General features: G+C 41.5%; 1 protein-coding gene across 2 annotated transcripts in view; it reads right to left on the bottom strand.

Annotated features, from left to right (window-relative positions):
• Window positions 1-705: 705 nt before the first annotated feature.
• Window positions 706-18,083, bottom strand: part of LOC147257391 (alpha-1,6-mannosylglycoprotein 6-beta-N-acetylglucosaminyltransferase B-like) — a 110,671-nt gene continuing 93,293 nt past the window's right edge. The window contains exons 12-17 of one of the 2 annotated variants that reach the window (XM_086211298.1): window positions 15,540-15,698; window positions 15,146-15,292; window positions 13,806-13,922; window positions 5,873-5,947; window positions 4,453-4,736; window positions 706-1,653 (exon numbers count right to left, since the gene is read on the bottom strand). In XM_086211298.1, coding sequence (XP_086067424.1) covers window positions 1,455-1,653; window positions 4,453-4,736; window positions 5,873-5,947; window positions 13,806-13,922; window positions 15,146-15,292; window positions 15,540-15,698 — 981 coding nt within the window. In that variant the 3' untranslated portion in view covers window positions 706-1,454. The remainder of the gene's footprint in view (window positions 1,654-4,452; window positions 4,737-5,872; window positions 5,948-13,805; window positions 13,923-15,145; window positions 15,293-15,539; window positions 15,699-18,083) is intronic. The other variant, XM_086211299.1, reaches the window with a different exon arrangement.

Below are 18,083 nucleotides of genomic sequence, written 5' to 3'. Positions count from 1 at the left end.
GGCGGTTTGACAATGTTATTATTAGTACCTCTGTAATAAAACGGCATAGGAATATGGTTTGTATATCGGTGGAGTCAGCACGTCCTTTACTGTGTCTTCATGCACACTGGAGCCCATGTGACTCACACCAACCAATAAGATGCCGAGAAGAGACCCTGACACCATGACTCCTCCTCTCCATTTATAATTGGTTCATTCCCATTCCCATCTTCGGGGGCAGTAATAGACTGCCTGACCCAAGTGTCCCGCCTCTCTCTGGTCATGATTGGTGCATACGTAAGACAACATACGTGAGACAAATGTTAAGCTCACTTGACCTGCTGGTGATGAGCCATTTATTCTTTTAGCTATTCTGTAATAACGTGTTATAATTTGGCTCTGAACTCACTTATTTCACCGCGCATTTCGAGCTGCATCAGTAATTTCCTGTTTCCTGAAGGCCACTGGACTTGCCAGTGTTTTCTATTTATACAAAGTCGAGAAAGTAAAAGAACATTTTCAAAAAAGACATTCAAAAAAAGGCATAGTCTGGGTTCTTATTGACAGCCGTGACCTGTGTGGGCTGTTGACCTCATGAGAGTATCTCTCCCCTCAGCTGGCTGGATTCATTGATGAATGTGGACAGCAGGAGGGTTGTTAAGTGAAAAAAAGAAATAAAGATTGAAGCGTAAATGCAACACAAAAATACCTCAACACTTTGATCCATTCTGATTCTTTTATTTATTGATTTGTTTCCATCATAAAGCCCAGAGGACTCTATACAAAACAACTTGATTGTTCAATGATGTATTAATTGAAAAATAATTTTGAACCCTCTTTTTCTTTGTCCTTCGTTTTTGTGGTAACCAGGGATGATTGCATTGACTGATGTTGCTGCAGACTTTTGGCTCGGTCTGATAAATAACTCCGTCCATCAATGAAGGATGAGAGAGAAAGGGAGGGAGATAACCTGGTTGTCCATCATCCTTTGTCCATGTGCACAGAGGAGATTGGATATTGAACCGAGGTTGCCTTCTTCAAGTCAAGTTATTTGAAGGCTCCGTCTTGGAATACCACCACAGTCTTTTTAAAGTCGTAACTTACATTTCTTCATCTCAGACCTCTGGTGGCTGTCCGTTGTCTGTTGCTAGGCGAGTGGTACCCACGGTTGTAAAGACACCTGGTGTCGCGGTAAGACTGTCTAAGACGTCTCACCGTTATACACCACGATACATCCTCACAACCACATTCCTCCTACAGGAGCTGGCACCTGGCCACTATTCAAGTTTCTACACTTCAACCGCTAGAAATCCATGCATTCCTGTTCCTAATCATCCTGCAGTCACCCTTTCATGGCTTCTCTGCCCCATCAGGTAATTTGTCACAGATCTACACCTGTTCTGGCCCGCGGCTGCCATCCAGTCTCCTCTCTCCTTTGACAATTCTTTTGTGTTTGCCTTGTATGCTTGCTGTCATTATAGACAGTCTCTGCATAGCGCCACCTGGCCATGGCGGAAGTCCCTGCAGGGGCACAGACGTCTATATTTGGGGGAGTGTCCTGCACAGCTGAAGAGGAGGGGTTCTCGCTGAAGTCCGCATTCCCTCCGCACCACTGAGAAGGCTGGAAGGATGTGGTTGATTTCTGAGTCCACCACCTCGCACTGCACCTCCAACCTGGCGGGCAAACACAGGAGCGGAGGTCTTAGCACGCACCAAAATAACACTTCACGGGCAAAATGTTTTTGCCGTGTTCTTCAAAGAATAAATCAAGTGAGAAATGTTATTTTTATTTGAGAGAGGAGAGTAGAATTGTAATAACCTCAAAAAATGGGATGAAGAGACAAGAATAAAGTAAGATGTCAACCCTTTCATCTCACAACAAATGGCAATTTGATAAAGAAGAGAGATTTTAGTAGAGAGGCAACAATGAAGTTGGAGAGCTTTGAGGCAGGTATGAGGCGTCATTGTGAGAAACAGAGAATAGACTTTGAGCTACAAGGACCAGGACAGAACAGAAACAAAGAAGAGCGGCGCTGTAAACCAAGGCTGAAAAAAAGAGAAGTGAACAAAGAAAGATACTTGGAGGATGAAACAAGAGCAAAGAATAAAAGTTGGAGCTGAAAGCCAGCAGGAGGGGAGTTTGGAGACGACACACACGCACACACACACACACACACAAACACACACGCGCACACACACACACACACACACACACACACACACACACACACACACACACACACACACACACACACACACACACACCACAGCAGGTTTTAAGTCTCAGAGTTCCAGAAAAGGAAACGTCTGAAGCCAAGTTCCTGGTGCACCCGCCTGGAGCTGGTACAGTAAACTACTTAAATACCTGAGCAGACTTTGCCTGGCATAGCCTGTGAGTAAACAATCTGTTCATATACACTACAGTATACCATATATATCTATATCCTCATCCTCCTCCAGTCTCGAAGGTAACAGTTAATCAGGTTGTACAACAAATCATTGCTCCGTTTTTGGATCCTTTTATACCAGAAAGATTAAAAGTAATAAAAATAAAACCAACCCAAAAATACAAATAAGTTTAACACAAAACAGAGAAATGTTTTCTATCTGGAATGAAACAAATCTTTGGTTGTGAAAACAGACTGCAGCATTTACCACACCAGACTTGATGATTCATGCAGCTTGGAAGAAGTGATTGATTTACTCGCCGCCTTAGGTCGCGTTCACACCAGCCTTGTTTAGTCCGGTTGAACTGAACCCTGGAGCGTTTACCCCCTTGGTGCGGTTCGTTTTGGTTGGTGTGAACGCTGGCCTCGAACTCTGGTGCGGACCAGTCAACCGCTCTCTGGTCCACCTGGTAGGCGTGGTCTCAAACCGCTATCAAGTGAACTCTAGAGTGGTCTACTTCTGGTGTGAACCCCATCCGCACCAATCACAGGAAGCACGTCGTTTTACGCGTCATATTCTGTTTGTATGATGAGCCAACTTTGTGATTTTAACATTGACTTTAATATTGCCTGTTGTCTTCTGTGACACGACCGTCCAATTGCAGAGCTTCTGTGACGTGCGTGTATTAGTACATTATTTAATTGCCGCAGTCTTCCCAGCTGTTCATATGCGCCGTCCGTTAAAGTCGGATGACATGCAGTCCAGATCAGCACCAACATGAAAATAAGCAGACGATGCTCATAAAAATTACGAGGGATTTGTCATCTACCCGCCTAAACTGTGTAAGCAATCACTGAACGGCTTTGCTGCCACGTGACAACTTTTGGACCGTTTGAGTTTGGCCTTTGTCCGTTTTCTGATTCGAACTAAAGCGAGGATGATACATTGTTGCAATCGCTCAACTGGTCCGGATCGCAACAATGTATCATCCTCGCTTTAGTTCGAATCAGAAAACGGACCTTCCGGTGTGAAGACGACCTCGGACAGATGTTGCTTACAAACTCATATTACACACCAAGCACTGGGCACTTCTGGAAGTTTCTTTAATATGCACGACAGCTACTGTAAAGGTACCGTCATCGTTACACGATTAGTTGTAGAGAAATGAAACGTGCACACTAAAAAGAGATGATACAGACAAGTCAGAAGAGATGAGATGAAAATATTCGGAGGGAAGACGGCGAAGATGACAGAAACTGGTAATGAAGAACATCAGTGTTTGTGATAAAAGTAAAAATCTAAAAAGGATCCAAAACAACAGAAGCTTGTTTCTTTCTGGGAGAGGGTGTCGTTCTAAGGAACAGTGGGACCGTCTGAGCTCGAGAGGAGTGTTAAAATGGATTTCACACCTTATGCCTGAACTACACACAGTCCATCCATGATGTGTAACACTAGCAGTGTTTTTTACTTACTCCCCTAACTCTGTTTTTCTTTATTTGTTTTCCCCGGAGCACAAAGAGCTGGTTCTCTGGAGGATGGCTACTGCACGATAAGGATAAAAAAAAAGCATTCTGTCACACTGTCATTAACATTATTGACTGCAACGACCGTGACTACACTCACGTAGCACGTTGCGGATGGACCACGCGTTTTCCTGGCCTGCTCTAGATGTTGCTTTTTTCAATGTGACACTTTTGTCACAGCAATAAATTGCGGTGCAGCCACAGAGAAAGAACCTTCAGCTGCCTGTTATTTCTAGCTGTTCTTTTATTTAACATGATTGACATGTTTGTACCACAGATGGTCGTCTTCAAGAGAAGCTGAGAGTATAAGCACATCATCATCGTCACTGAACAACACAAGAGGGAAGGCTTTGACTGAGCTATTAGGAGTTTTTCCCATTAAACATGAAAGCTTTGATGGCAGAATTAGCCCCTACTCCTGCCTGAGAGGATGATAAATTGTAGGAGTGGACTACCTGGGTAAAGAAGAAAGGTGGCTTGTCAAGACTAAACAGACATACACCATTAAAGTTTGTATGCAACGTGCATTGCAAATGGAAAAGCGCTGAGGCTTAAGACATACCCGTGCAGGGCCTCTTTGTTGTTGATGAAGCGAAAGTGAGCAGGTTCACAGATGAAACCCTCCGACTGGCAGGCCTCCACACACGACTGGCCCTCTTGAGATACGAGTAGCCTAAGGGAGCTGAGAGGAGGCCAGGCAGGGGGCGCTGTTACATTGGATGACCAGCCAAGGCTTGTGGAATTGGCCAGGGGCACAAACAGAGGTCCTGAAATCCTACTGCCACCAGCAGACCCTGGTCTGGAGAGGTTGGCTGGGAGGAAGGGAGTCTCTTGGGCACAGAAGTTCTGGAGGGGAAGGACATAGAGGTGTTTGGTAGGATAGTATCATTATATTGAGTGTCCAGGGTTTACAATGAGGTGCTGATTATCTGCATGTTTACCTACTAAATTTTAATGGACTCAAACAATAACCACTGTTTTTTTTTTTCTGCCAAGTCATTACATAATTAACTGCATTTATTTGTTTACAGACCTGTTTGTGTGTCAATTTGATGCATCATTGGTTAAAAAAAATAAATTAAGAAATGGATGTTGTTCATATCCACACGAAGCTTTACTGTGCAAAGTTTGACTCCTCGTCAGAATGAGGTGGGACATGAAGACAGCAGACTTTTTAGAGACATTTTGTGGCACGCACTTCTGTCAATATTTCGACAGGTAGCGGCAGGGTTAGCTGTAACAGGGATCTGAAGTGTAATCATGGTCACCACGGTAACGTTAGGAGGCACTGGTAACGTTGCAGGGTGTTCTCACCCTGGAATATTATGAAGGAAGTTTCTCTAGCCTACATTCCCTGAACAGGACGGATGGAGTGCTGTTATGTACACTGTTGATTGGATGATATAAAAAAAAAACCTGGCAGAGAAAGTGTGAGACAAATGATGCTGCGGCAGGTTAGCGCATCATTACAGATAAAACACCTGAGATAGCAAACAGCTGACCAACAGCAGAAGTTTCTCTGTAAAACTGTTGTGATCAAAGAAAAAAAAAATCCTGTTTTACTCTCACCTGTTTTGATGGTCTAATTCCTTGGTGTAGTAGTTTTACTTTAATAACACGTTGTTATTCATGAGAAGAAAATGGTGCAGAGGCCCTTTGATATGTGTCTGACAGCTAGTGTTATTGTTAAAAGTCTTTAATCCCAGTTCTTTGTAATCGTCGTCATTCTCCACGACCACTTGCTCATCCCTCCTCATTAATATCAGTACACTCTGAATTGTGAGCCAGAGGGCATATGTGCACATGTATGTCTGCATCCATCGAGAGCAGACATGCACACACACAGATACACGATTTTCTGAGTGTTGAGATCACACGGTATTAAAACATGGAGCAGCACGGGACTTTCAAATGTGTATGTGCTGTAAGCATGAATAAGTGAGAGATGCTCTGTGTGTGTTTGTTGTATCCAGGCTTCTCACCTGATGCTGTATGTAGGCGTGTACTCTCTCCAGCATCCCCTCACACGTGTACTCATAAGGCAGATACGGCTCGACCTGAAAGGAGCACACAGAAACACAGTTGGCACCCTGTTATTAGTGTGTCACTGGGTGTGGCTGAGTGGTACGCCACCGCCATTTCACTGAAAAGAACATTTACAACTAGCCTGGCATGCAACCACTCAATGCTCGGAACAAACAAGCCGACAGAAAATTTCCAAACTGGCATAGACCCTGCCATTGGTGAGCGTCACATTCCAGTGTAGTCGTTTTCTATTGAGAGCTGTGACACATTTGGTGTGTTTTTCTGTCGTTAGTGTGTCTGTTTATTCTGTCACACGGTGAGATGCATCTGATGTTTAATTCATCTTTTCCACTATTCCAGTTAGATTTATTGAATTGGTTAAAGCTATATTTCCCAGGAAAGTATCATCTATCTTTCAAGTATTCACATAAAGGTGACTTGAATTCACAGAGAGGATTTTTTTCACGCCTCGTGCATCACTTCTTTTTGACTCCAGAGTGCAGAAAGAACCAGCCACGTACAGTGCATTCATCTTGAAGCTGACGGATCTAAGCTAATGCGTTTGTGGATTACTGACCGTACGGCTAGATAAAGAAGGCGCGGATGTGCTTGTGAATGTACAGATGGTCAATTTGGGACAGTTTTGCTGCTGTTAGTAGCTGCTGGCCATGGGGTGTCACTAGCTAAACATACCTGGCTGGCTCTTTCTGACTCCTGGAGTCATAAATCAAAGATACAGCAGTGTAAAAAAACATCTCGTTGAACTGCAGGCATCTATTTTTGAGTACTTAATAAAAAAAATACACTTTCTTTCTGGTGAGGTATCACTTTAATAACTGCCTCTGTATCAAGTGGGAACTTCTCTGCTATGCACTTATCACCTGCACCTTTACTGCTCAGTACCTACATGTTACCACAGGGTCAATTTAGCTGAATCTCTAAAATGTCTTTCCATTTTTAGGTGAAGATACACGAATACATTAGTCCATAACTCCATCAGACCTCACCTCAGTTACCACTAACAGTTTGTCTTGCAGCCATCAGGTCTAGTAAATTCCATCTGCTGAACAATGATAAACAGAGCTGCTGGTGGAAGTACACTTCATTTTTTCCAGGGTTTATCTAAACATTGTAGTAACTAACCAAGTCAGATCGCAACAGATGTCAAGATTAGATCCTTTCTTTCATTCAGTGCTGCACAAACTCTCCTTCATGATTTTTCTCTTGCCATAGTCATCATTACCTGAGTTCATAATTTGCCAGACTGCCACAAAAATGCCTCTAACCTACAAAAAAACAAAATACGGCTGCAAGTATCCTTAAAAGAACTCTACAACATGAGCGCATTTTCCTCTATTCTCACCTCATTGCTCTGGTTGACTGTAATGTTCAGAATGGACTTCGAAATTGAATTGCTTGGTTTTGTTGTTGTTGTTGTTGTTGTTTTTTAAAGATCACCTAGCGTCCTTGCTCCATCTTGTGTTATCGACCTTCCAACCCCTTACAGCCCTGCTTGCACTCTCAGATCTGCAGGCCAGTTGCTGCTCGCGGTCCCCAGGGTGAGGCTTGAGCCAGAGGGTAGGAGGGCACTTACCATACGGGCTCCACAACCGTGAAATGAAGCTTCTACTGAGATTCAGACCAGCTGGTACCCTCATTTAGAAACACAGTTCTTCTTCTTCTTCCACATTTATTCATGTGTACATTTGGGTTTTTTTTTCTTTTTTTGAAAGGAGTTTTTTGGGGGGGAAGGGGGGGGCACAAGATATAACTTGTTCCCTCAGTTTAGTTAATTTGAGGGCACAAGATAGAACTTAACTATAAAACAATACATTTAAGGAACAAGTGATATTTCGTGGCCTCAATTTAGGGAACAAATTAGAAATTGTGGCATCAGAATAATACATTTTTTTCTCTTTATACCCCCCAAAATTAAATCACTCTATGGCCTCCTCACAGCTTTGTACACTTCAAATACTGTACTTGTTGCAACTTTAATTCTGCTGTGTACTTCCTGTTTTTAACTGTATTTCTGTGAGACACTTGGTTAGGTGCTAAATCTTCGTTAACACTATTGCTAATTGCAATTCAGTGTTTCTTCTCCCAGATGAATGATTTCTGTGTGGTCTAGTCATGATACGTCCCTGAGTCATTAGGCTCTATTTGCATACCAATAGATCATAGCCCGCTGTGATGTGGCAGCTTTATGATTAAAACACTTTTTTAGGGACTGTTGGAAATGCTATACATATTCTTTTGTGTTTCTTGATGTGTATTGAACACTGTGCTTTAACCGTTGGGTATGAAGACGTGGATTAAAGGTTCATATTTGACATCAACTTAAACAGAAGCAGAACAAGTAGAAAGGCTCCTCTCAGCTTTCAACGGCAAGCGGCCGACCTCAGAGAGATCAAAGAGCCATGTCTTTATGCGCTAATGCCAGACCTGCCTTTGTAAATGATACACGACTCACTATATTGCATTTCCAATCCAAAAATCAAAGCAGTCTAATGTTCAACCATGTGTGAAATCAGACTTGGCCCATTTTAAGTGAAAAACACTGAGAAGCAAGTATGCAGGGATGATGCAATTTAAAAAGTTACGCATACTGCAAATCAGATCAAAGCCTCATGTTAATCTACTTTGTAAGCCGGAGTACAAAGTAAACAGGAGGAGACAAACAAGGTCCCTGCAATGACAATCTTTCTAACAGAGATTCTCGTTTCCCTCCATCTCTGGTTTCTCTTCACCTAGACAGTCAAGGTGACTTCCAACAGACTAGTCGTGCAAAGCTGTTGTAATTATAGCTGCATGTGTTCCTTTCGCAAAATGACATGTATTCTAATAATAGAAGAAGAGGAAATATGGCCTACACCTTCAGCCTGAAATAGTTCAATCCCATTATAAACAGAGAGAGATTTAGTTGTCCACATTAATCCAATTCCACAAACAGACAAACCTGATGATACTTGTTGTTGGAGTTTACTCATAACATTTTTGTATTTTCAACTAGTTTGTATTTGCACAATTTTCTTTAAAGAATTAGAGGTTGTGTATGTAAGGGAATTTGTCCCAGGTAAATGTAAAGTACAACTTATAACTTACAAACAAAATACTAGAATGAGGGTCAAGCAATGAGTAACAATACAACAGCTGGCCAGTTTGGGGCTCAAAGATCTGAAGTGTGTTGACAGAACAATGAAGGATGAAGAAAGAAAGAAAGCAAGAAAGAATGAATGAATGAAAGAAAGAAAGAATGAAAGAAAGAAAGAAAGAATGAAAGAAAGAAAGAAAGAAAGAAAGATGCGAAGAAAGGATTTATTGGAACATGAGGACTTGTCAGCTTGCCAGATTGCTTTGTCCTGCATGACTGAACATGAGCCTGTGTGTGTGTGTGTGTTTCTGTGTGCTTGTGTGTGTATGTATGTGTGTGCGTGCATGTATGTACGTGTGTGTGTGTTTGTGTGTGTGTGTGTGTGTGTGTGTGTTGTAGTTAATGCACGAGTACAGCTGTGTGTGCTGATATACTGAATTTGAGCGATTTCATTGTCTGGGACTTTCTAAAATTCAATTGTGATTGTGTGTTCACGGGTTTAGATATGAGCAAGGATATCAGTAAATGTGTGTGTGTGTGTGTGTGTGTGTACATGAGTGTGTGTGCGTGTGTGTGTGTGTGTGTGTGTGTGTGTGTGTGTGTGTACATTAGTGTGTTTTCTGGGATTGCAGTGAGGAATGGAGGTGTCTATCAACTCTCTTTCAATGACAGCACAGACAAAGACAGCCAGTGCTGCCGAACTGTAGCTTCTTTGATATCAGTTCAGGTATCTCTCTCTATCAGATTTGTAACATTCCAGACCGATCCAGTCTCCCAGTTGGAGGGGCATCAACGTGGTTCGATTAATGTCCTTCAGAATAAAACGCAGTATCCTTATGTAGCATCACCAAATGTTATCAACTGTCTCCCAGGTGCAGTGTGGAAGGTACGTCAAGGCAAACGTGATGGAAGGACGGAGAATAAAGCCTGCGTAAAATGTAAATGACTGCCACAGCTTATGATGGACAATTTTCAAGATTTGAGAATGCAACAGTGGGTTCCTGCCACAGAGAATCCAGTCAACGTGTCCCCATAAAGAGCAAACAGCGAGACCCTCAAATAGCTACAAAGACGAGCCGAACAGCTGAATGTGCTTCTGTCATTCGTTCTGAATGTAACATGCACTTAAGCAGGGCCGGTTTAAACCGCAGCTCTGAAAGAAACTCAATTTAAGAGTACTGAGGGAAACGTGATTGAAGAAATTCACCCCGACCATTGCTGTGAAAGACAGAAATACTTTATCATCACCAAATTAATGTAAAGACAAAGCCCATAGTCCTGCTTTCAGTGGAAAAAGGATTTAATCATCACTGCTGTAAGAGTTTGCTGAAGGACTAAACTACTAAAGCATATTTAAAAGTCCACGATGAAGTCTGAGACTGATCCTTTGTTGGTGCTATGGAAAATACTACGATGAATTCATTAGATGGGTTGAAAAGAAGTAAATGATACTCAATCAAATTCATGTCAGTGCCATAAATGTTGCAGGCAATATTTTATTCAGTCAGATTTTTTTTTTTTTAGCTGTAAATATGCAACTTTATCAGATTGGCACTGCAAGATAAAATGAACTGCTCAATCCCTTCAATTCAGAGAGTGAGTTTGCACTTGTTGCATTCAATTTTGAAGATAAGGGGATGAAATAAAGATTTAAAAATACATTTTACATCTTAACATTGTTTAAAATTGCTTTGGTTGAGAGATACAGTATAAGGTTTATATTCAAGTGCACAATGTGCCAACTTGTAAACATTTGAAAGACTTTGTGGCTGCAAGTTCAGTCTGTGAGCCTCTCTAATGACCGTTTCTATGTCTCAATTCTTTCTCTCTCTTTCTCCAATTTCTCCTCTCTACTTTTTGCAAGCTTTCCAGGCAGTTTTAATCTCCTCAATCGACTCTTTAATTAAACTCGCTCCCACTCTTGGCACCTTCATACTGTATCAGCCCACATGTATCCAGCATTATTTCAGTAGTCGGCAGTACCAGACTGCTCCCTACACTGACAGTCTGTGGACGTCTTCACCGTGGTGAAGCTACTGAGCTCAGGCTCACCTCCACAACACACCTAAATAAAATGACTTGCATGTCATGTGAGCTTCCAGATGAAAAAGGGAAAAACACAAATGACTGGAAAATAGAAACAGAATACGTCAAACCTCTCCGATCAGAGAGATAAGTTATCATCCTATCTTGAAACTCATCAGGTGAATCGGGGCCCGGTGATGTGAACCTGCCACTCGTGCTAAACCTGCTCTGTAAGCCCAGCATTGAGCCTGCTGTTTGCTTCCTGAGGTCCGTGTAACTAACTCAAGCAGAGATGTACAAGCATCTTTAATAATCCTTCAAGTCCGTAGTAACAAAATGAAATTATATATATATATATATATATATATATATATATATATATATGTGTGTGTGTGTGTGTGTCTATGTATGTATGCATATATATAATTTATACATTATAATGATATATTTCACATCATTATAGAAGCCAACCTCTTTCCTCTGCAGAGCTGTTTCATCTCAGCTGTCCACTTTTGCCTTCATTGAGTACTTTGTGGCTGCTTCCACAAAGACACACACATCGTTTTTATCCTCACACAGCGGCGGCCACCACACACATTTACAGTGCCGGTGCAGCTCCCTCATTCCCTCATGCTTTCACGTGTGATGAATCCTCACCTGAAATGTGCATTACTGAGAGTAAAGAATAATCGCCAGCTTCCCACCAGCTGGGGCGCGTCGAGGGAGATATTTCAAACCAGTCTGTCGAGAACACAGAGTCAAAGGCTGACACTATCATGTGTTTCCAGCGCCGTGGCATCCACCTCCTTTTTCCAGAGAAGGTTATGGGCTGGCTGAACATAAACATGTCATAAATATAGATTTTTCTTGTTTGAATGGTTCAAAAAATACAAAGTGGTTTTAGAGACCGAAGTGAGCAAAGCTAATTTAAAAAGAACAGTAACAGATGGGTAGTTGGAATAATAAAGTTAAACAATTTAAGATCTTACAAGCTATAATAAAACTGTGAAGATTAAAATGTTAATAAAATAAAAACAGGATACAAATAAATCAAGTTTAAGCGTTGTTGGAACAAAATAAACAATAAAAACACAAAGTGATTAAACTCTATATTAAAACCATAATATTCAGATGGGTTTTTGGTTTGCATTTCAATCAATCATCCCTTATTGTCATTGTCACAAATGAAAGAACTTTTGTTGGAGCAGCACAACCTTACATAGTGGGTCTATGGAAGGTTGTATTTATAAATATAAATACTTTCAGCCCCTCTGGAGGGATGTTCACACGTCTTGGAGCATAACGGCTGAATGCAGCATCACCAGCTGCTTTTGTCCTACTTTGTGGAATATCTAGAAGAGCAGAACCAGAGGATCCCAGAGACCTTCCTGGTTCAAAAACCACAGACAGGTACTCCAGTCCACCTGCGTAGAAAACCAAAACCAATACAAAAACTAAGAACCGTGTAAAATATTTAAGATAGCTGGAATGTGTGCTCTCCTCTACGCTTACTTAGCACTTGTGCAGAATTATTAATCAATTGTATTCCTCAGTAGAGGACAGAGGGAAAGAGATCACTGTAATAGTTCAGTAATTAATCTCACTGTTCTATGATTACTCAGCTAACATTTGCAGTTTCTTAGTAAATTTAAAAGTGATGTTTTTCACAATTTGTATCGTCCTGATAAATGATTGAGAAAACACTGAGACAGGAACAGGAATGATGCCAGAGATACATGGGTAATGATATAAGAGGACACTGGCTGAGGAGCTCCAAGATACATCGGTAGCGTTAAACAAGCGTTTGTTCCAGGCAGAGATTGGAAAAGCAGGAGTCGTACTTCCAAATAGTGATGACACGTGTTCACTAAATTCCAGGCAACTCCTGCACTTCTTGCTGTCACTGCCAAGCTTGAAATATCATCATATAAGTCTGTTAAGGTGCCGCCACCGTAGAACATTCTCATCTGAAGACATGCAGGCACTGCAGTTGGGTGCATCTGCATTTTTTTGAAAACGCATCAGATCCAGATGAATAAAATTAAGGACCTGTTCTGTATTTGAAGATGATACCTGGGATATTTAAGGACTGGTGACACTGAAAATGACCATTTCCTCACATGCCGCATCCATCTGAGAGGATTTTGAGTTGTGATACTGCATGTAGTACTGAGATCAAAGAATACATTCTTAATTTTTGCAACCCCTAAAACAACACAGACACTTGAACTCAAAACATCCCATTAATTCCAAGAATTAAAAAACAAACAAACCTGTAACCTGGAAATTATATTTAGTACTTACAGCTTAAAGGTTTGTGTTCGTGTTACATCTTAATTTAAAGAGATAAATCATATGTGCCTTAACAAGCTTCAGCTTCATTCACTGAAGGAGGAGCGGCTGTACCCTGTGCGCTCATAGAACCTGAGTTACATTAGATAACCAGTAATCTCTCAGGAGCACTAACCTAGCATTACAGGACAAGAGGGAGCAGTAGCAACATCTGATGGAGAAGGTAGCATTTCCTTGTTCGTTAAAACCAATGTAGCAACCTCAGCTACCAGGTAATATAGTGTCCTGTATTAATCTAGAGTGTGGAACATGAAGTGCTAGCTTGTTCAGATCAAATTATACCTTTAAGGTGTGCAACGCTGAGCGTAATTATTTCAGTGCTTCATATTCATACAATGAATGTGAAAGCACTTTTCTACTTAGAGATGCCTGATTCAATTACCAACCCCTGTCTAACATCCGTACAGGGTTGAGAGTACCTTGGTTCTCATAATTTCCTTGATGGCAGAGTCAAACTCCAGCGAGTTGTTGTAGTCCACGGTCATGACATGAGGCCTGCCGATGTACTGCTCTGCGTACGGGTGCTGGGAGGAAACCTGCAGAGGACAGAGTTGGAGTCACTTAATTTACAGTTTGCAGTTAAAAAAAACAAACAAAAAAACATCGCAAGAGCTCAACATACAACGTACAAACACATGAAGTAATTAGACAAAATGAAAAATGATTAAATAAGTGCCCATACGTGGAGAGACTGACAGTCACCTGAGGCAAAAATTGTGAGGAAAGAATATAGAGTGCATGTTCTTCTATAAAGTGCATGATTATAGCGAGATGATTTTGAGTGGTTCAAGCTTCACACAGCACAGGAAAGAAGCTGTTAGCAAAATGAGAAGTAGAGCATTTTATAGACCAGAATCGTCTGCCTGAAGGGAGACAGACGGGAGCAGGATGACCTGTAGGGTCCTTTATAATATTCAAGGCACGGGACAGAAGCCTAGCGCTGGAAAAGTCACCCAGATCTGGAAGATCAACAATAGTCTGAGCAAGGCGCACATCCTCTACAGAGAATTACAGTCCTGGACTTCAGGATTACCAAACCACACAATGAGCGAGCTGGGGAGAATGCTCTCTAAACCAGAAAGATGAAAGTTTGATAAAACCACACAAATTATGGTGAATTCCTTGAATGTACATGGAAAGACCAACCGCGGCAGTAATTTTTGATAGGACGGGTGTTGAGAAGCCAGCTGAGATCATCGGTGACGGTGACACCAAGAAATTTAAAGCTTTCACCATCCCAACCTTGGTATTGTTTTATGGGGTTAATGAGGCGGGACACTTTGTCACATCTAAAACAATAACCAGTTCCTTTGGTTTGGAAGCATTCAATGTTAAATTGTTGGATCTAACTAAAAGATCACACACCATAATGACAGCGCTGTCATTAAAGCCTCTTTATTTGGGGAATTTCATTATGATAAAAGCGATGCTCATTTACTGACTGTTACATTTGTGAGGTGTGGTTTTCAGCACCGTTAAGACCATGCTGGACCTGGAGAATGCAGTGCAGGAATTACTACAATATTGTAAGTATAATTATTCATATCAATAAAGGTCAAACTGCTCCAGGAACTCCATGTTCCAACTTCTTATCAAGTATGAGTTGTCTTAATCCAAAATGTGTTCTAGATTTTTTTTAAAAGGCTCAGCTGATGATGGACGTTATTAGCAACACGGCTACCAGTGAAAACTACACCGATATTATATAATGTTCTGCTCAGTGGCAGGTGGAGGGAAGTAATGAATCTAATGTGTTTACCTCTCTAGACGTGGGCTTGCCTCTGAAAAACTCATGATTGAGTGAGCTATGAGGTGGGTGAAACTTTGGCTGCAGGAAGACGCATCCATTTGCTATTGCTTCAAGAGGGGCCGGGCCTTCGTAGGGGAAACCAAAGCCGATGAAAAGCTAGCAGAGAAGAAATTGAGAATGTTAGTTATTCATTGTGACAGCAAATGTGAACCAGTTTTTAAAAAGCTATTGTACGTGTTTAAAATCAACACTGTATGAATTTGCAAAAAATTCCACTTAAATTCTCCATCAAAATCTGTCTCTCAGTAAATTGGAGGAGACATAGAATGTGTAATACCACAATAAACAAAAGTCCAGCGGCAGGCAGATGAGAATCCAGCAGATATTTTATTGAGTATCTTGCCTTTGCCTTGCGTAACAGTTGCTGCAGCTCATGCTGGGGTAGGAGGCCGTGGTTCTTCACGAAGGGCGGGACCTCGGGAGGTCTCTGGGTCTCATAATACACTGTGCCGTGCACCTCCATGTACTTGTGGAGAATCTGCAGGAATCCTTCTTTACCCTGCTGGGAGAAAACGAGAAAAAGACGGGTTGGCGAGATCAAAGGTGAAAGGTTAAAAGAGGAGGGTGGAGGAAATGAACAGCACGGATTATACAGAGGGAACTGTCTGCTGTTGGTGCGTCACTGTCAGTTGTAGGTTGTAGTAGTTATGAACCCTGAGCCTACATGATGGTATCCCTCTGCGCTGTGTGCTTGTCACAGTGACCTTGACCTTCGACCCTCCAAAATCTTTGCAGTTCATTCTTGAGTCCCAGCGGACATTTGGGGGAAATTTGAATGTCAATGCATTCCAGAGGTGTTGTATTAACAAGAATAGGATGAATGTATGGATGTGTAGCCTGAAAATAGAATGCTTCCATTTTAAGGCTTTGGCTCATGTGAAGGCAAACCTAAAACCTCACAATAAAGAGAACCATTTTAAAATATTTCTTTCAACTGGAAATTTCAGCAGGAAATTCTTATCATTTTGACTTTCTCCTTTTACAGCTGGAAAACAACCAACTGCTGTCATATAGTCATCATTCAAGGTGATGACACTTTGGTGATGTAGACTGTAGCATTTCAGTAATACTACTTCACTAAAGATACAGTAAACTTACAGTAGACATCTGTTCTGTTTGGGGAACAGCAAACAAATAATAAGAGATCTGACCTGTCTCATACATACGATTGAACCAAAGCTAATTCATGCTTGAAAGCATCTGACTGCTTGAGCAAAGACAATCCCCTCAGTGTAGGTGGTCCTGGGTGCGTATCCTAGGAACATTTGCTTAAATACAAGACTAAAACATCAATGAAGTGTGACGGGTTTACCAGGAAGGTGAAGAGTGTTTTACTGAACTATTATGCTGAAGCAAAATGTTGCAAAAGTATTGCACTTATACAAAGCTGTGGAGTCACATACTGTGCTCCCAGATAATTCTCCCAAAGAATATCAAAATGACATTTTGTTTTGAAGGAGAGCTTGGAAAACACTTTCAAATTCATGGCTCAGCGTGATGACAAGAGCACGAAAACAAACCATTGCCAGTTAGCAGCAAAAAAACTGAATCCTGTGAATGGAGCGTAACGCTGTGACAGAGTATTGACAGGCGACCTGATGTTAAGAAGCTTACTGTATCCTTGTGCCATAGCGTGACCTCCCCTGTCATAATTGGAGGATATAGTGATCGATAGCTTCCTCTATAAAGGTTTTCCCAGCCAATTAGGAGATTACCTCAAGTGCTAAGTGTAGCAAACATCACGATTGGTTGGGACACATGCACGTGTGCGCACGCACGCGCGCACACACGCACGCACAATTACACACATACACAGAAGAGTGAAGATTCCATAACGTGTGTGCATAAATCAATCATAACATGCTCTGCTGTGCTAATTCGTGTTCTTTACAATTTTCCACAGCGCAGATAAAAAGGAAAGCATGCTTTATTTACATTTATTTAATTAACTGGTATTCCAGAGACTTTGCCAGCAGACAATAACGAACTCTTAAAGAGCAACGATGAGAACATACTTTACCAGTGGCATCATGTGTATTGCAATAATTTGGCTTCAATGCTCATTCAAGCTTAATATTTTCTACTGACAGATGGGGAGCCTCATTTACATCTCATCGGTGAAACATCTAAGGAAATAAGACGAGCATACTGATCAGACGACCATAAAAATGCGTGGGTGCTACTAGGAACCCTGCCGTTGTTCGTTTGCACTGCACTGGCATCTCTAGCCCAGCTGTCTCCTTTAAAGTTTTTCATTTACAACCACCATGTTAAAAACAACACTTAAATTCTTCTAATGATTGGTTGACCTCTCCTTGAGCTTCCTGGAGGATAAAAGCATAACAAACTCTTGATGAGTGATGAAACATCCCTCTGGAGTGCACTTGAGTGAACTTTAGGACAAGCAGCTCCCCATAAATAACCTTTTCTTACATCCCTTACTTGCTTGTAATTGTGTATTGGCATGAGTTTGTGCACCTGTTGACATGTTAAAGGTTCTATATACGACATTCACAGCCATTAGAAGTTTAACTAGAGCGCAAACAGAATAAAGTTAATGTCATTCGACAGATTCAAAGAGGAAGTTACAGGAGAGGTTTTTTTGGGGTTTTTTTTGGTCTGCAAAATACAGATGCACTGGTTCATCCCAAAAGAAAAAAGTAACAGTTTGATGCTGGCGAGATAAAAATCAAATAAAAGATGTTTTAGGTAGCTGAAGTTTGATTGTTTCAATCTGTTTCAGTATGAGGCACTCACATCCACGCATACCAGCAATCTCAAACGTTCCCTCGGAACTAGAAACCTCTGGAGCAGCTACCTTCATTTGGACAGCAGATCTGTGGACCTCAGAATCTTGAGTGTGACGTACTTCACTGCTCAGAACACC

Source organism: Aulostomus chinensis, chromosome 8 (genome assembly GCF_037954235.1).
Source record: "Aulostomus chinensis isolate RoL2024-O1b breed Wild chromosome 8, RoL_Achi_v1.0, whole genome shotgun sequence".
Taxonomy (NCBI): Eukaryota; Metazoa; Chordata; class Actinopteri; order Syngnathiformes; family Aulostomidae; genus Aulostomus; species Aulostomus chinensis.
The sequence above is the reverse complement of the archived record's forward strand: the minus strand, read 5'-3'. Positions and strand labels throughout refer to the sequence as shown.